The 20,437-nt window shown below is 37.7% G+C and overlaps 1 protein-coding gene across 10 annotated transcripts in view; it reads right to left on the bottom strand.

Moving 5' to 3' along the window:
* The window catches only part of ABI1 (abl interactor 1), a 123,247-nt gene that overhangs the window by 81,948 nt on the left and 20,862 nt on the right, over nucleotides 1–20,437 (bottom strand). For all 10 annotated transcript variants that reach the window (XM_089533414.1, XM_089533412.1, XM_089533409.1 and 7 more), the window contains exon 2: nucleotides 2,449–2,616. In XM_089533414.1, the coding sequence (XP_089389540.1) occupies nucleotides 2,449–2,616 (168 nt within the window). The remainder of the gene's footprint in view (nucleotides 1–2,448; nucleotides 2,617–20,437) is intronic.

Raw genomic sequence — 20,437 nt, forward strand, 5'->3', positions numbered from 1 at the left:
GTCAAGTTTAGCTTTTTAGACAAATATAATGAAGGACTTCACCCTATCAACTTTTTGAGTGAGAAAAAAAAAGGCACATTGCTCAAACTAGACACAAATTAATCAAGTTAATTTTATAAAGATGTTTCAAGAGGCTTATAGAACTGGGATTACTTTCTAAAAGGCCTAACAACCAAAACAGCTACAAATGGTCTTGCTAAGTACTCTTGAAAAGCTTTACAAAGCATGAATTGTTCACAGTCTTTTAGCAAACAGTTCATGTATCAGGTGATTCAACAGCTTTCTCCATAGTACAGTTTTCAGCTGAAGCCAAGTGCTAAATAGAACAAGAGGTTGCACCTTTTGTACTGATAAGAGATTTCAGATCATGACATAATTACTATTAATAATGAACAGTTTTTTTTAAAGTACACCCTGATAATTTATATGTACAAACCTTATGACATGCTACTGTATTTTTTAAAAAAACGATGTGCTGGATGCACTGGTCCAAAAACAGAAGGAGGGTGTTCTTGTTCCTTGGTGAAATACATTACAGGAGAGTTGCAGATGGTTGCACCTCTTGTGAAAATCACAAGGAACTGGGAAACTCCTTCACACAGTCGATATTTAATTTTGATAATAATGATCATGCTTAGTTACTGCAATGAATTATTTAATCTGCATTTCTGGTTCTACTTTGCATTGTAAAAATATTTCAATATTTCAAAATTATACTGATTTCCAGCCAAAAATACTGTTTTTAAATTGATGGTTTAGAAAATGTCCCTGTGTTTCCAAAAAATTAAAATAATGTGAATATTATAAAACACCACTGTTCACAAATCTGAATAAATACATACCTGGGGTGGGCAACTGTGGAAGGATAGTTGGCTGCTTTAACTCCCCAGGAGACTTTGGCACCTGCTCTTGCCAAAATAAATAATCATTTTTGCCCCCTTTAGGGGATATGGGGGCATTTTCATTATATCTGGCCCTTCCAGGGCCATTTTATGCCTGTGTGAGTTATTGGGGGGGGGGGGGGTGTTAAACAATAAAAGTGAGTGGTAGTCTCTTCACCTTCTCTTCCTGTTTCAAAAAAGGTCTGTTTGGGCCTAAATTGGTTCCCCCAGGCCTCAAGGTATATAAACAGTGACAATGAAATAGTTTCTCAAAGGAGACCCATTCATCAGACAGGTGAAGCTGTCATCCTTAAAGATTAACAAAGCCCTCATCTGGGTGGCATTTATACTTTCAGCAATGTATGCAGGAAGTTAAGAGAGCCAGATGGTGCAGTGGTTTGAATGTTGGACTAGGACCCTGGGAGATCAAGTTTCAAATCCCTGCTCAACCTGAAAACCTACTAAGTGACATTGGGCAGGTCACACTCTCTCAGCTGCAAAGAAAGGCAATGGCCTCCTCTGAACAAATCATACCAAGAAAACTCTGTGATAGGGTCACCTTAATCACCATAATAAAAAACAAGTGGACAGCACACCACAGCAAATGCAGGAAGTTGTACCAGCCTTCACCAAACTGGTGCTCTTCAGATGTGACTACAGCTAGTATAATCCATATTTGGAAGGAACAAATTTAAGAACTGCTGGGTTACAATCTCAACTAACTAATCTCATAGAAAGAGTGAAAATAGAACTGACATAATTAAGCTAGCATTATTAAGCTGAAGTCCAGAGAACAGCAAAGTTGTAGCCATCCATTCCAAATCAGTGTGTGACCTTAGCCTTCATCAGTTCTTCGTCAACAGTGGCCAAGAAAGTATGATTTTTCTACAAGTTTTCCTGTCTCTTATGCACACCCTCCTTAGGACAACTTCAAGAAAAGCTATATCACAAACAGCTCAATGCTCACATTTTCCTAGAATTAAACATCTTCTGCCAATCCAAATCACCGGATAGCCTGCCAAAGCTCCAAATAAAGATAGTGGTTTAAAATGAAATTTAAATGAATAATAAAGCACTACAACTAATTTTACCAGTCCCAGAAAATGGGAAAGTGCATTTCATTTATCTCGCTGTCCACCTAAAATATTGACAGTTTACAGTTCAACATAGTATCATGCATAAAAAAAAAAACACAAACCCAAGGCAAAGTCTTTGAAGGACCTCATTTTTATTGAAGACCTGCCTTCTTTTAATTTAGGTAATCTTCTCCCACACAAATAAATTGATTTATCTGGATATTATACCAAACCATGATTTCACCTTACAAGAGTGAGACCATGAATTTATACAGTACATCAAAACAAACCAAAATTTGGCATTACATCCAAATGAGCAAGCAATTGTTCTCATTTGCTCTCTAAACTAAAGAAAGACAGCAGCCAACCTGAGTTATTTATGCAGTGACAAGAAGTGTTTTCATAACAAGCCATCTCAAAAATCTTCTGCAGGTTTTAGGTTTTTTAGGAAAAGTGTATCCCTAAATCTTAATTCTCTCAGGAAACATTACCTGGGAAATATGATTGATTGATGACTCCATTCGCCGGAGCTGGGATGCTTGGATATCCAGTAGTTGGAGCACATTGTTGGCCAGTGCATTGATCTGATAAGCAACACTGGCTAAAGATTGGGTAGTATAAGCTTTGGTCTCTTCTAATGCTTTCCTCTTGTCTGGAGCCTGAAGGAACAGGGGGAAAGAAAGAGATTATTTTTTTGAAGATCACAGTGTGAAAATAAACTCTTTAAAAATTTACATCATCCAGGCCTGAATCCTTGTTGTGCAGTAAAATAAGGGGAAATTTGGAAATTTGGAATTTGGAAGTATGTGGAAGGGTATGTTGAAAGGAGGTTAAAAGGAAGGGAATGTAGTTAAGAAGGAAGGGAAAGGGATGGAGAAGGATATTAGAAGAGGTGGTTCAAGGAAGCTGATGTGATAGGAAGTGGAAGAAAGAAAAGGAGAGGGCGAAAAGAAAAAGAGGAGTAGGGGATGAAAGGAGAAGAATGAAGAGAAGAACGAAGAATTAAAAAAAATTAAATTTAAATAACCACTGGAGGAGTATGAAAGAGTGTATAAATGTATTTAAATGTGATTGAAGCCTTGTATAATTGTGGGCATTTCAACATGTTTGTAGTTTTGTTTATATGTTTGCAGAGTTTGTATATTTGTTTGTTTTTTCAATACATTAAAAAAAAAGAAATTTGGAATCTACAGCACATAGAATGAACACAGAATGATCAAGCAACTGCATATAGTCTCATTTTGCATTCACAGTTGGTGCTTCAGGAAACACCTCTCATAATTAATCAGAAGAGCACTTTCACAGTTCTCCCGTATCTTTCATTGTGGGTAGGGAATGGAAGGCACTGCATAAAAAGCAGTATTATTGGAGAGCATTTTCTCAAAATCAGAGCAATTAAAAAATAAAAATGCAACACTAACAGAGAGAGACAGAGAGAGAGAGAGAGAGAGAGAGAGAGTTGGTTGTCTAAACAGCACCTAGAAAAAGCAACCACCTTTCATATGTGCTAGTTGGCTATCCCAGTGGGAGGAATGGAAAGCCTAGTGCATGTACACATTTTTGTTAAGCTACTGCAAAAAAGATTTTAAAGTGGGGGTGGGAAACGTCTAGAGGCCCTAGCCAGCATAGCCAATGGTGAGGAATATTGGAAATAAGAGTCTGACAAAACCAGGACAGCCACAATTCACCCACCCTTGCTTTGAAGGCTTACCTTGCCAATGAAACTCAAAACAATCCTTCACAAAAACAGCTCACAAAACAGTTATTGTCCCAATGTCCCCTGCAAACTTCCATCCAAATAAAAAGATACCTTTGGCATGCCATTAACTACTTAATTCATTAACTGCAAGATGTAATGACAGCCACTAACTGATGATAGTCAGACAAATTCAGTGAAGATAAGTTTGCCAATAGCCACTATTCCAAATGGTTCTGCATTGTCTCAAGGTTGAGAGGCAGCATGCCTCTGAATCCCACCTTTTTGGTAACATCTCCAAAACAGGGATATTGTCTAAGATGTCCTGCTGTGAGATTTCTAGGGGACATCCTGTAAGAAACAAGACTTTTGACTAGATAGATCTGACCCAGCAGGGCCATTCTGAAACATTTTAGCGAAATTTGTTAGAACAAATGTCCATTTATTCCAACATGGTCAATACATCTAATTCAGCTATTTCCAAAGCTCTGTGAAGCCACACCACAACTGTTGGGGTTGAAATGAACGTTTAACAACTAGGCCATAATAATTCTGTCATAACCAGAAGATTCCTTCATAAAAGTTCACCAGCACAAAATCAATCTCAAAATATATCAACAGCAAAGCAAGATATTAAAATGCCGCAATTGTGCTGTAATGCTATGTTTTTAATACTGGAGCCAATTTGTTGAAGTTACATTTTAAGTGAATGGGCAATGCTAAAGATGCAGCCATGAGATAGCTAAGTTGCTAGTTGCTACAGGTATGTTGGAAAGTGATAAGATTGTTATGAAGGAGCTAGATAAGATCCACAAGTGTAAAGATATATAATTAAACACCAAAGTCAGAATTATCCATACCATAGTATTTCCGATTTCTATATATGAAACCAAAAGCTGAGTAGTGGAAAAAGTTGACAGGAAAAAAAAAAGATTGAAATGCTGATTTAATGTCTTTTGGATGTTTTCCGCTCTACTGTACTTGTTTTAAATTGCAAGCTGTCTTGAGTCTCAATTTTGGGAGAAAAGCATGGTAGAAACAAAGGTAACAACAATAATATAAGCCTGTCATCAAAAATAGGTTTAATGCTCTTGCAAATGACACGGCTACATCATTGCTTGCTCACTGTCTACCACACCAACCACCATGGGATTGAAATTTGACTTGGGAGGTTGTCTCAAAGGAGGAAAACCCATCAAATTTTTCCAAGTGGAAGATTACAAGATAAGTAGATATTCAAAAACCTATTGTTAATATGCTGAAATGAAAATGCATACCTGAGCAATCAGCATTGGCAGTTATGAAAACTCTGTATGTACTAGCCTTCCCATATGCAATATAAGGATGAGGAGAAAGATAAAGAGACTTACTTAGGCCTGGTCCAGACAGACGGGAAAGAACGCCCTCGTCACATGCGAGGGGCGGTGCTTCTAGATGCTCCTCACCCCTTGCACGTAACGAGGGCGTCAAAATGGCGGCGCCCTGTACAGACACCATTATGTTGCGGCACCATTGGCGCACTGCGATGTTGTAATGGCGTTGCAAGAAGAACCCACTTTTCACGAGTTCCTTTTGGTCCACGGGGAAGTCCCATGGTCTGGAGGCTGCGGCTTCCCTACAGACCAAAACTAGGTGCCGGGAGACCGTCCTTTTTGGCCACCTAGTGAATTCATGGTTGGGGTGAGATTTTAATCAGGAGCTTTCTGATTAGAGTGCTTATGACTTTTACTAGGAAGATATATCCCTTCTCATAACAGCAGAATAAAAGTGAGTCATGTAAGAAAATTCAACACAGAAAAGATAACAGATTAATAAAAGACATAAGCTATATGCCAGCTTGCCCCTCACCTGGAATGGATAACAATCCCTTATGAACAAACAATTAGCTAGATCTACCATATAGCCTAGTCTTTAACAGGAATAGTGACAAGCAGATATGGTAAAAATAATTCAAGGGAAGATGCTTTTGTTGCATCTAATCTGCAAATCTCACAGTGCCAAAATATGTGAGATACTCCTGTACTCTAAAATTCATGCAAGACCCCAGACTAACCTGCCAGTTTTAAGATCTCACATCTTTGGTTTCTTGGAACTGTGGCACTCTTTATGTTCCCAAATTTCCTAATCACACTTTGATTGAGAGGGCATCACTTAGAGCTGATGAGTATTCACTCAGGAAGAGCAGTGTTTCACCTTTCCAGAATGATTTGTATTGAAACAAGCAAACAATTCAGATAGATTACTATCATGATATTAAGGAATAAACACTATTTCATTTTACAGTAGCACTTTAGATCTACCAGAGTGCTTGAGAGAAGGAAATACTACTGTTGACAAATCAAAATGTGCAAACAGGAAGACTGGTTTTCAACTACTTAGAAAATGCACATAGAATTCTATGCAATCGTTTAAAAATCCCTGAAGCAAGTACAGCCAGGAAATACAGTGCTCAGTTGGCATTCAAACCAAAGGTTGTATTTCCTGACTTGCAAAGTTAAGCCTTAAACTTTGCATCATTAACTCCTTCACCTCCACATCTTTGTACACTATCAAACAGCAATAAACCTGGATAGCAGGACAAGAAGAAATCATGAAGCAAATAGCTTCTTTTGTTTCCACAGTAACAAATGGAGTTGGCAGAGCATTAGAAGTCTTGCAGTACTGTCCTTTATTTTCATTTGTTTCTGACACAATAAACCAGTATCTTTTTGTTCCTGGGATATCAGTATCAACCTTAATTTCTAACACCTCTTGAATAAAGCAATGTTTGTACCGTCTGGGAATGTTTTAATGTTAGACATTAACAAAAGTTATAGATATAATATGGCTTGGATTCAGGGTATTTGAAAGACCGCATCTCCCATTAGAGCTCTAAGTTCTTCTGGAGAGGTCCTTCTCTCAGACCTACCCATTAGTGTCTTCTTGGGATCATTTGCTGGGAACAGGGGAGAAGTTCTTCTTGGTGGCTGCTTCCAGATACTGGAATTCCCTCTTTAGGGAGGCCTTGATGGCTGTGCTCATACTCGCCTTCCGCCATCAAATCAAATCATTTTTACCCCATCAGGCTTTTGGAAATTGATTAGAATGGGCTTTTAAAGACATGAAGTGCCATTTTTGTGGTCTGTATATACAGTGGGTCCTCCACCTTCGCTGGAATTAGGGGCACAGGATTCCCATGAAAGTGGAAAACCCGCAAATAAAAAAAACTATTGTTTTAAACTGGAGAGATTGCCTCTCTAGGAATGTCTTGGTCTTCCAGTGCAATTCTATAGTCCACATCCATACTGAAGGACCCACAAATGCCTAGAGAAGTGTTTTCCTAGGAATATCTAGGTCCTCCAGTGTGACCCTATGGTCAAATTCTAGCAGCATAACTCTAGAGGACCTAGAGATTACTAGAGAGAACCTATTAATCAAATCCGTAAATAATCAAATCCGCAGAGTCAAAGCCGCAAATGTGGAGGGTCAATTGTAGTTTTTAAAAATTAATTTTAATCTATTTAACGTTATAAACTTTTAAAATAACTTTTATATTTATGGTTTTTTTAGTTTTGTATAACTTTTAATCTTTATGGTTTTTAAATATGCTGTTATCTGCCTTGAGTCTCATTATGGCAAGTGGGGTAAGACATAAATTAATGCAACAACAACAACAACAACAATAATAATATTTTAGAGAAACTCTAGACTTCATAGTTAGCATGTTTTCTATGTTAATCTTCAGCTTTGTTAATAATAACTGTTATATTTTAGGTGGGGATGTTTTCCCCCTGCCCCCATTTCCCAAGAGTATCATACTGTATCTAAATAAAGATACAGACATGTCTCATACCTAGTGCAGTAGTTCTCCCTCAAGGGAAAACATATATTTTTCATTTACAACTGCATCCCTAGAGGAAACTTTCTGTAATATGAAACCTTACTAGTACTGTCTGCTTACAGTCTAATTAACTGTCTTGTGAAATATCTCTGACACAACACAGATGAAAACAAGAACATGCTTATAAAAACTCTATTCTGATAGCAGTGATCACTTTGTAAGCTGCATTATTGTATATTATCACAGGCTCTACAGGCTGGAATTACATATTCATTTACTTTGTAACAGCCTGCTCTCCACCTCCGATTTAAAAGGCAAGGGGGTAACGACTCTTTGGGCTGGAGTTAGACTAGAAAAGCATCCTTCTTTTGTTGTTATCAAGCAGGGTTGTTGTTTTTTTCTTTCCCAGCTCAAGCTTTATTGCATTGTTAACTGCAGATGCTCTACAGCAACCAAACACCAAGAACCCTCCTTCATCATCCTCCCAATACTGATGCTGCTAAAAACTTCCAGATTGTCAGAAGAGGAAAGGGCAGCTGGGAAGCATAAAAAGACTTCATAAAAGGGAGGCTTCTGAGGTTTGTCTGCATCCAGTAAAAGATAAATTATATTTTCTTCTCCAAAAGAAAGAAAAATAATTGCTTTGGAAAGTAAATTTTAAGGACTGGCTGAAGGGAGGTCATTCCAGGCACTGGAAACGATATGAAAGAAATCTCAAAGTAGTAGAGAAGAGAAAGATCACAGATATGCTGCCTGGAATGATGACAACAAGGGAAATTAAAGAAAAGGGGAGTGAAGAGAAAACATGAGAGAGTGAGCTGGCTAATCTTTAAAAGATAAGAAGCCTGAGCATGAAATGATGCAGAAGTGACAAAGCAGCAATATAGCCAAAATGGAAGGGTGATCATCACAATAGAGAGAGAGAAATTAAAGAAGGCAGTTTATTACCTCGGGCATGCAAATGCCAAGAATTCTTGCTTAAAAGATGAATTGGAAACTTATTTCAAGTTTCAAGCACAAAGGGATTTGGATCCAAAGTTTCCTGCCTTTTCCTAGCACTGACTTGAAAATAAATTTGAAATGTACTAATGAACAGGATTCATTTTTTATTTGGGGAGAAGGCATTAAGGAACTTAACTCCATAGCACCCTGCTTCTTCTGAACAACCATGTTTCAACTTGGAAAAATCAATTAGGTTCCACTAAACTATGCCAAATCAAACTATGGGCCCATACAGACAGACCAAAAAAAAAAAAGCTGCTTTGGGTCACTTTGGAGGTATGCTGTTTAAATGACACATGCATCTTAAGCCAGAAGCTGCGCCAAAGCTGCACTCCAGTCCTTAGCACTGGAGCATGGCTTTGGCGTGGCTTCTGGCATTTTAAGATGCATGCATGCATGCATCATTTCAACAGCATACCTCCAAGGTGACCTGAAGCAGCTGTATTTTGGCCTGTCTGTACGGGCTCTATGATTTGAATGTTTAGGTCACAGACTCAAGTAAGGGCACTCCCTTTCAAGAAACCATACCACATATCCAACCATTTTAACTGCAGCTTAGAGGATAGAAAACGTTACATTTGAACATATCCATTCAGAAATCCAGTTTAAATGGGATGCCAAGCATTCATAAAAATGCCCCTGGGCTGAGTGTTCTGTTGTGTGACATCAGATTTGCTTCAATTTATGGAAACCTTATGAATGAAAGACATCCATGTACGCATTATCTGTAGCTCTGCTCAAGTCTTGCAAACTCAAGACCATTTTGTCCTTTATTGAGCCAAATGTGGTCTTCCTGTTTTCCTGCTTTCTTCCACTTAACCAAGCATTATTGTCTTCCCCAATGAGTCATGTTTTCTCATGATGTGTCCAAAATATGATAGCCACAATTTAATCATTTTTGGCTGCTAGTCAGAGTCTGGGTTTTTTTGGCAGTCCATAGTGGCTGCAGAAATCTCCCAAACACCACATTTCAATATTTTTTTTCCTGTCAACTTTCTAAACAGTTCAGCTTTCACAGTTTCATACATAGAAACCAGAAATACTATGGCATGGATAATTCTGACTCTGGTGTTTAATCATGTATACTTTAAGATCTTATCTAGCTCTTTCATAATGGTCCTTTCAAGTCTTCATCTTATGGTTGTTGTTTTTTTACAACAGTCTCCGCTGATTAATGACTGAATCCAAAGTGGAATTGCTTGTCCCAACTAGAGCAGACTCACTGCTACTATGCATTTGTATTTTTATCTTACTGTGATAAACTAGTAAACTTTTACAAAGGACTTGTGTCTGGAAAGCAGAATATTTAAGCATTCTAATGGGCCACATTCATAGGATGTGAGAGTTACAAATAAGAAGCTCCTTTCATATTCCCTACTGTAACTCCCAGAACCCTGAGATAATTTCCTAATAACTTGCCAGTTATCTATAATGCTGCTTAAAGAAGGAAAAAAAACCTCCTTGCTGCCAATCTCTGCATAAATATGTGGGTTTCATACTTAAAAGGTATGTAAGCTGGTAAAACTGTGCTAGATAGTTCCTACTGTAAAAAGATGTTGCATTAGTCCTGCAGAAGCTGCATAAAGCCACTGGGTGGTAAAAAGCAAATTAGATTACTTTAATCAGTTTATCTATGCCTAAAACAATTTGTCCACTGTACATTATATCTAAAACAGGATGCTGTAACCTATAAGACTGTGCTAAGAAAGACAACAGCTAGTGTGCTCACATTTCAGCAATTCACTTCCGTTAATTCACATCCCCTATTGCTAAAGCTTTCTCAAAAACCTAGGTTAGTTTAGATTTCCCACTGAAAAGATAAATCCATTTTGCATATTTGCCTTCATTGTCTATTTGCACGTTCTGGCCGTTCATTCTGAAGTTTTATTCCCACCATTTTCATTTTTCCAAATGTGGAATCTTATAGAATTCTAATACATAGATAGGATGATTTCAGTGAATATCAGAGCATTGCTACTGAAATATAATTGTTACAGAATTGCAAGGGAATATGCCTCCATTCTCAAAATCATATACAGCATACATGTGTGTCATATAAAAACAAGTTAGAATCCATGGCTTAGAATATCTTTTAAAATTAGGAGCAATCATTAAACACTAGGATGGTTTTCAACATACACGAGGATTTGTTCTAACTTTGATGCTATAGTAGCTGATACATATCCAGTGGATACAACTCTATTCCCTGCTTATTCAGTTTGTGCACCCTAGGGATGTGGGCATGATTCTTGGAGAGGTGAAAGCTGCCACATATATTCTAATCTAGACCTTCACCTCTCCTGGCTCAATAAATAAGCCACAGGAGGACTAACTGGGTAGTTAAATGGAGTGAAATCTGCCTCTTTATACCAATGCAGGATCCCAAAATGCTTAATTTGAAGCCAGTCACCAATATTCAATTCTTAGGAAAGGTACACACAGATGTCTTTCAGCTGCAGGGGTTCCTAGATGAGACAAATTATCTAGATCCATTTTAATCTGCTTTCAGGCTTGATTAAGGAACAGAGACAGTTTTTGATACCACTGACCACTGCCTCTCTGGGATGGTATTTTGTGGCTTTTCAAAACATTTTCTAGGAAGGGATAGTCCAGAAAGTGGTGCTGGGGAATTTCTGTTCAACTCTTGGGTCAATTACCCATAGCTGTGGCCCCATACAGACAAGCCAAAATAAAGCTGCTTCGGGTCACGTTGGAGATAACGCTGTTTAAATGATGCATGCTTCCTAAGAGTCCAGAAGCCACACCAAACCCACGCTCCAGTCCTTAGGACTGGAGCGTGGCCTTGACATGGCTTCTGGACTCTTGGGACGCATGCATCATTTACACAACATAACTCCAAAGTGACCCAAAGCAGCTTTATTTTGGCCTGTTTGTATGGGCCCTGTGTTTTCTCTCCCTAACTCTGTAAGGTATCTAACATACACATTATCCTTGGGTCAGGTAGCACCAGCACACTGATGACAGTCAGCTCCATTTTTACTTTGCACCTAACTCCAAGGAAGCTGTTGTTATGCTAAACTGATGTCTGCCATCAAGTAATGCACCGGATAAAAGCAAACAAAGTGAAGTTTAATTTTAAAAAAACAACAGAGCTGCTTCTGATCAGTCAAAATCCATAAAGGAAGTAAAAGACAAAAATAAATGAACAAGTATTATCCAAACCCCTTACATTCAGTTTCTAAAAGTCTGTCAGATTAGAAAAGTTGTCACTTGTTAACGAAAAAACAAGGACACGGTGGAGGTAACCACCAAGAATTCCCTCTCCTATGTTTTTATGATACATGCCTGTGAAGGTGGTAGGAGTGATTAGGATGACAATGAGAACATATCACTTCTACTTCACTGAATCATGATTGACCAAGAAACAAAATGGGAGTTTTATTTGCTTCTAATAAATTAGATTGGCTGGACAGAAAGTACCCTCTGGATGAAAAGGAATAGATATGCTGGAATGTTTTTTTCCTCTGGCTGTTTGTGAGTTGAAACACTGGGTACAGTAAATAACTGGAATTTGGAGCAATTTTTTTACAACTGTTCATTTAACAATGCAGCAGAATGTTAACATTCAAAGTCTTCCATTCTGTGGACAACAAACCTGGCTAAGAAGTCCCATTTGGTGCATGAGAATTAGTTTTTTTCAACGTAGTATTTTATCAAGCCAGTGAAATGTATTTCAAACGCCGTATCCTAATTTCTTTGCATTAACCCTCCTGCAAATTGAAACGTGCATGAGGGTTAGTATAAAGTAAGGTTACAAACACCCCATGCTAGCTAGCCAAGGCAAGGGAGAAAGGATGAGAGGTTGCACGTGCCTGCCCCTCATTCCCTTTTTCCTTGGCTAGCTGGCTTGAGCTAGCTAGCCAAGGCAAGAGGAAGAGCTTGTGCACCTGCCTTCCCTTTTTCCTTGGCTAGCTGACTTGAGCTAGCTAGCCAAGGCAAGCAAGAAAGAAAAGAGTACACACCTGTCTTCTACCTTCCTTTTTGCCATGGTTAGCTGGCTTGAGTGTGTGCACCTGCCCGCTCCCTCAGTGTCACCAGTCCCAATATCAGGTGCTATAGGCTATATTTCAAAAGAAGGAACTTGCCTAAGAAAACCGTATGAAATTCATGGGGTCTCCATAAGTCGGCAAGTGTCTTGAAGGTACATGTCTCTCATCATTAGTATGGTCTGTGATGGGCATATTTTTTAAAAAGAAAACTAAGAAACACACACAGTGTACAGTGATTTGTTCAAGATAAGTCAAGAAATCTTTAACAAATCACTCCACATCTACACAAACTCAGATCAGTGACTGGGGAAATACTTCCTACCTCTGAAGAATGGGAGCACCAATTTTCATAGTTATCGTCTTCTCATAGTCTCACCCAAATATTTTTAGTGGCATGGTGTGTCCTGCTTTATCAAGGAATGTCTTGCTAGATGGAAACGGAGCATTTTCTGCACAGCCAGCATTCAATGAGTCTGAAGTCATCATGAGCAGGAATCATCTGGTACGAAGCCAGCTACAGAAAGTGTGGCTGTGGGTTGCAGGTGGAGATGAGAGGAGCAGGAAATAACTGAGTGCAGCCATTTCATTTCTCAATCTCTGTTTCGGACACTGAGGCCATGAGTGCTGATTCTATGTTTAGCTTTTGGGGTTGTGGGGAAGAGGACCTCTAGTCAGGACTGAGTCTGCTCAGTGGTCATAAGTGATTCTCACTGATTTTTGGCAGAAATGGAAAACTGGGGATGAGTGGAGATGGAGAAGCTGCAATCCTGAACATCCTCACTTGTCTTAAAGGGTTTTTCAAAACAAATGCCTCTCACCTACCATTTTTGATGTTCTTAGTGGAAAATATTTTTTTGAGCAGAAAGACCTTGGTTCAGATTGCCTGTTTCCTACAGCCAGTACTAAGCATCAATTTCTGTATCTCCAAATATTATTACCAGTCATTAACAGTCATCATTGGGAAGCAGACAGCCTTATCAATCAAGAAAACTAACTCTGCATACAATCAGTAGCAGTAATGTATCTGCTATAGCATGACATACCCTTCAGTGCCTTTGTACAGCTTGAAATCTTGATCTGGTGGTGTGTTGTCCTTTTTAAGATATTAGGCTGTACTTTTAAAAATATAATCTGGAAGGCTAGTGCAAAGGGTTAAGACCATATTTAACAATTTTGATGGTTTGTTACAGAAACAGGTCTAGGTTTTTTCCACCACTGTCCCAAGTTCCTGTTAAGCTGTGTCTCATCTTTCTGCAAGTGAACTAGGATAATATGTCCCAGTGGTTTAATTATCTCATTCACACTAGATAATATTTACCCACTCTGAGCCAAGAGTCTGACTGGTGACAACTATTAAGATCTGCATATCCAGAGGCCACTTCAAATGGAAGCTTGACATTTGGAGGTGGTGTTAGATACTGTTAGACTTTTATTCATGTTTCAAAAACCTGTTAACAGTTCAGAGCAGGAACCCAGCTCTGCCATTACAGACCATGAGCAGGTTTGCCATGACCTCAATACATAAGATAAGGAAGAAAAAAGCCAGGTCAGCAGTTGCAACAGCAGTAACCACAACATTTCTCTGTACCAAAGGGAAAAGCTAGGAGATGAATATTTAAAGCAGCAGAAGAAAAACATGGTTGGCTACATAAGGCTGCTCTTAAAATACTGACTGCACGAGATATGTTCTGTACACATTAGAGAAAGATCTACTGGGCTGGGAAAATGAAATACGTAGAAACAAGGTCCAGTTAACAACATCAGCTGGTCCAAAGAGCTGCAGCCAGAGTGTTAACTGGGGCTGGCTGCAGGAAGCACACAACTCCCTTGTTCCAACAGCTCTGCTGGCTGCTGGTCCACTTCCAGGCACAATTCAAAGTTTTTGTTACAACCTATGAAGCCCTAAATAATTTGAGCCCTGATTATCTAAAGGACCATATTCTCCCACACAAGTCTTCCTATCTTTTGAAATCTCCTGGAGAGTCTCTTTTTTCTATCCCACCACCCTCACATTACATTTGATGATAACATGGGAAAGGGCCTTCTCAGTGGCTGCTCTCAGTCTCTGGAACTCTCTTCCTACAGAAATTAGACTAGCACTCTGCTCAGTCCTCACTATAGGTAAACATTTTTAACTCCTATCTCCTCAGAATGTTTAGCTATACTTATTTTAACTATTGTAGACTGCCTTTAGTCCCAGACTGGAAAAAAGGTAGGACATGAATAACAAACAAGAACTGAAAACGTTATAGATCCTATAAAGTCTTATATCAGCCGCAAAGGAACTGCTCTTATGAATAAAGAACCACACATGCAATTAAAATGATGGTTAAATAAAGCACCCAGCCACACATGGGCACGGCTAGGCAATATGGGTCTTCAGAATGAAATCAGAATAATGCTGTAGGGAAGGATCACTTTTATGAAGAAGAACCAGAAGGGCACTTGTTCGAGCAATAGTAAGCCACAGCCTTGCTTTCATTGTTTCAAGAGCACTGAAATATGGATTTGAAATAGGTTATGTTATCCCCTATCAAACTACTTGAACAGAATCAGGCTATTGGTCCATTTTGACTATCCCTACATCAACCTTCAGCAACTTGTACTTTCCACCTGTTTTGAACTGCAATTCCTGTCATCCTAGATAGTCAGGTAGGAGTTATAACCTCAAATAATTGGAGGGTGTCAGGTTGGGAACATCTGGTCCACACTTACTAGCAATTTCAGGATCTTAGGCAGAAAGATCTTTTCTTCCCTTTGCTATCTCTGAAATCATTTTTGTCTGGAAGAACCAAAAACAAAAACCTAGCTATTTGAAAGCAAGGAAGGGGAGAAAGCTTTGATGAGAGATGCACCAGTTATGCTTTTGGCTATTTTGTACAAGCAAATGTATATCTGGCTGACCCGATGTGGCAAAGAAGCCCCCAAAGATCCCAGGGAAAAAAGAAACAAGGGAACAGGTCAGTTTAGACAAGCTAGCTTCCTGCTGTTACTGCAGATGGTTGCAAAAATGATCACTAAGATGAGACAACACTAATGCCTTCTTGAGGACAAATTCCTTAAAATACTACTTACAGTTTAAGACATCATCATAAGCGATTAAATGAAAACTTGTAAAAATATGTTTTTGGAACATGTTCTACCCTAAATTGCAACACATTCCAGGATAGTAAAATCTCCTAAAAGAAAATAAAGAGATCAGTTTGTGTCTGGAAAACAGACAGGACACATATGGCCAAAGACATTAAACACTGAATGGGACAAAAAAAAAAGTCACTTCAGTAACAAAGGTGAAAAGATGTTTTTGAGATGTTTTGTCTCATACGTTTCAGGGAGGGGGATTCCAAGAAGAATGCACTGTATGGGCATGTAATCTTTGAGTTCCTGGATCAGTTTGATGGGCATGTTTTTACTCCAACAAAAAATATTACCCTAATAACAGATACTCCAAACTCAAGATTCAGTCAAAATTTGTTCTGAGTGTTTGGTGTGTATATTTTTTAAAAGTTAGAGAAAGAAAACTGCAAATGACCGTGGCTGAAATTAGTTGTGTTGTTTACTGTCGTGCATGTTACAAAGAGGATTAGAATGTATGTGTGTAAATCTCTATGCAAATCATCCAATAAAAAGTACATCAGAATAGAAGTGAAACCCCACCAACTCTTGATGAGCTAAGGAAGAAAACAAGGGTAGGGAAGAATACAGGGTGTGCCAGGTTTGTTTTAGAAAAATGTTTACGTTCAGCTCACGAGGATTATATTTCATTTAGTCATGCTGACTCATAGGAATTGCAATTTATTTTTGGAGGCCTAAAATTAATTTCACTCAATGACATAATACATATTTAGACCACAAGAAAGATAGGAAGCACATCTCCTTCCCTTTGAGGTTTGCTGGAGGGGTTCTCCACTTTGTCTCCTGGCAATATACTGTGGAAGGACACTGGAAAGGACCTTCTGTGCAGTGGCACTGCAATTATGAATAGCCTCCCCCTTAGAGGCCCAACTGGCACTAGTGTTGCAGTCATTCTGGTGACCAACCAAGTAAAAAGAAATGGTTGTATATTAAGATTTTGTGAGTCTGATGGGGAGTCCACATATGTGCATAGTTTCAGATTGTTTTAAGTTTTTTTTCATTAGTTTTAAATTGGTTTTTTTATATCTTATTAAATGGTTTAATATCTCTTTAGCCTTTTAAAATTATTTTTATAATTTACATTTTTTAAAATTTGGTAATGTTGATTTCACTGTGTGCTATCTCCCTAAGATCTTTAGACATAGGGTGGAGTATAAATATTTAAATAATAAATAGGAGACCATGGGTTAACTCAACCTTAGATGATTTCAAAGTATTCAAATCATTTCAAATCAAGGAATAGCCAAAGTACTTTCCAAGAAATTTCCTGTGCAGCCATTAAAGGTGCAGTAACTCTCCCCAGTTTTCAATTGTAGAAATGGTTTCCCCACTAATCTTATTTTAAAGAGGTAATAGTTCAAAGTGTGGCTTAAGAAGACCTTCCTGATGTTAAAAACTGGAATAAAACCCAGATTGAATTCACTGCATCTGTGACACAGAAACTACTAGCTGTTCTTGGCTATAAGTATTTTATTGTTTCTTGTCTTGTAAGCCGCCTTGATCATGCAATTGGAAAGGCGGGATATAAATAAAAATTATTATTATTATTATTATTATTATTATTATAAGTAACATGATCATCTCTAAAGCTCTGATCAACCATCTAGTTCAAAAATATATATTTTTGAACAGGGTTAAAAAGATAATTTTATGACTTCTACAAACATTTTTGAAATTTTAAAAACATCGCATATATAACATTTATTCTTAGAGACAATAAGGTATTTAGGTGACAGCCTCTTGCTAATTTTGGAAAGAGAAGAATAAGGGTGCTCCTACAATCTTTTTAAAATGCAATTTACCACTTCCATTTTCTAATGTGGGTTCTTCAGGAGCTTGCATTTTTGTGTGTGAATCAAATACACCCCATTTTTATTCTTAAGGAAACAGAAATATTAAAAACAGCACTCAGCCTCTGTGGCAATGTAATGAATAGTCATATTTTGGCTTTCTTTAAACATTTTTCATTTTTATGTCTAAACATTTGTATGTACTTACCTTCAAGTTGCTTGTTGACTTATGGCAACCTCATGAATTGCAGAGAGTTTTCTTAGGGAAGAAATACTGAGAGGTGATTTTGCAAGTTCCTTCCTCTGAAATATAGCCTACAGCACCTGATATTTGTTGGTAGTCTCCCATCCAAGTACTAACAGGACTAAAGTTGTTTACGCCATCCTCTGAACATTTAACCTACAGTTAAGGCTGGCTTCAGACAAAATGTGAAGCCATGATTTTCAATAACTTTTAGCTCTTAATTGTGATTAATGAGCATCAAGTTACTTTTTTTAAAGGATAATATCAATGCATTCATCTTTGCTATAAATATATGCGGTTGGCTGGGCATGTTTATTCAAGCAGGCTTTTAATATATAATTGTTGTCAGGGAGGCTTTTATAAAGGCTATGTGTTCTATTTATGTTTTTAACTTTTGGGTGTTTTGTGTGATTTTATACGATTTCAGGCAAGATGGTTTTAATTGTTTTTATATTTTTATTGTAAAGCTTTTTAAACTATTTTATCTGTGAGCCACCTTGGATTTCCTTTCTGGGTGGCATATAAATTAATAAAATAAATAAAATAAAAATAATTATGGCTAAAGTACAATACATTATGAGACAAATACAGCCAGCCAGCCACCATCATTACTAAATTACTAAGATATTATTTGCACTCAGGTTTAGCTAGATTTGTTCAATGCAACTACCGGTAACTGGCATTTGACAAACTACAGCCATCACCAGTAGCCTCCCTGCAATTGAAAAGAGAAACATTGGTCTCTGTTATGTTTATAATTAAATTTGGGAGGAAGAACTACAATTATTTAAAAATACTTTTGGAGCTTGTGTATGTATGCTTTGATATACATCTGTAGTAATAGGGGGAGCAGAATGGAAGAAGAGCATTGAGTTTGGATTACAGGCCAATTATGCACAAAGCTACTAGATAGAGAAATCCATCTGTGATTTCACCAAGAGCATTACAAAAACTGTTTCCCTATAGACTGTCTAGATATTATTGATTATTTTTTCTGTTGCTGCTGTTGCCGTGAGGCTTGAAATTAAAACAGCTTTATGTTTACTTTGCAGACTGCCATTCACAATGCAAGCTTGTCTCTAGGAACAGATTTGTTTGTAATGTGGACAACCAACAAACCCCTAAACAGAGTTTCAGAATGATTAGAATTTTATGCATTTCACCTTTGAACAGAATAAAAAACTGACTATTTAATATTACTTCATTTTTACTGCTTGAGGATCTCATCCATGCCCAAGAGTCCCAAATAACCATCACAAAATACCGTCATAGCTTTATCACAATGGTATTAGTTGGGAATGGGAGAAATCACAGAATTCTAAGCCTAGCAGAACTGACCCCAGTAGCACTGGTAAAATATTTAGAGAACATGTAACTGACTGAATTAAAAGAAACTCTCTCCAAAAGTAAAAAGCACATTCTAGACTACAAAGAAAATAAACTCTAGCTTTTAAAAACCCTGGGTTATGAAACTCTACATTTAAGAGATAGTGAAATACACACTAGAATAGCTAAAGCTATTATGCAGTCCAAAAATAGAACTATGAGCCACATCCACCAAGATATAAAAACTTTTGCATTACTAAACAAATTGGAGACAAGACTCCATTAGTGGTTTACTCTCCATTCAAGCACCTCCCGTTTCTGTAGTTATGCATTAATAAAGTATAAATTTTATGTTCTCTCTATGTAAAAGCATAGCTATTTGATTTTGTAACCAGTTTACAATGTAAAAAGCCCAGGTGCTACAAGTGTAATTAATCAAGAGCGATTTATTTCACATGTCCACACACTAGCATCATCTTTGTTTCAGTGTGGTTATATCATGTGCTCACTTTACATACAGATTTGTAAGATGTTTTGAGTGCTATTTGTCCATCAGAAAGGTAAAACAGACATATAATAAATACATCACTTCCAGCAGAACAGAACATGTTTGAGTCAAGAAAAAAAAAAAAAAAGCACAGAACATTCTGCTCACCAATCACCATCTGGTTGCCAAACAAATGTTTTTAACTGGAAGATCAGCCCAGTGATCTTCCAGTGAAATGTCAGAAACTTCAAATAACGTCACAAACTATTATCAAAAACATCAAACACTAACCAGTTTCTAGTAATAATCAAGAAGCTGAAGAAAAATTAACTGTGAATCTCAGCATTCCTATGAATATTTGTTTCCACTCATGGCAAATATTTTCTGTAGAAGTTACAAATTAATCTAACTATTCCCAAATCATAATTTACACAAAGTAAAAAATGTATGAAGATGAAACCCTAATTTTGGAAAATGAAGTGAAAGCCACACTCAAAGCAATATGGAAGAACAAATCACCAGGAGCAGATATCACACCGCTAGAACTGCTACAGTCCACAGAGACAGAACCAAGCAGAGTTTCAACTAAAATCTGTAAACAAATATGGAAAACAATGCAGTTGCCCACAGACTGGAAGCAATCGATATATATCCCCATCCACAAAAAAGGAGACACAAAAGGCTGCAGTAACTACAGAACCATTGCACTAATTTCTCATGCAAGCAAAATCATGCTCAAAATTCTGAAGCAAAGATTCCTACCATATATGGAGCAAGAAATCCCTGATGTGCAAGCTGAATTCAGGAAAGGAAGAGGCACTAGGGATCACATTGCAAACATAAGTTGGATAATGGAGCACACCAGGGAATTCAAGAAGAAAATCTGCATGTGCTCTATTGACTACAGCAATGCCTTTGACTGCAAGTATCACAAAAAGCTATGGCTTGCTCTTAGAGGAATGGGTGTATC

The sequence above is a fragment of the Sceloporus occidentalis genome, unplaced genomic scaffold (assembly GCF_023333645.1).
Source record: "Sceloporus occidentalis isolate IW3139 unplaced genomic scaffold, rSceOcc1.0.p SCAF_7, whole genome shotgun sequence".
NCBI lineage: Eukaryota > Metazoa > Chordata > Lepidosauria > Squamata > Phrynosomatidae > Sceloporus > Sceloporus occidentalis.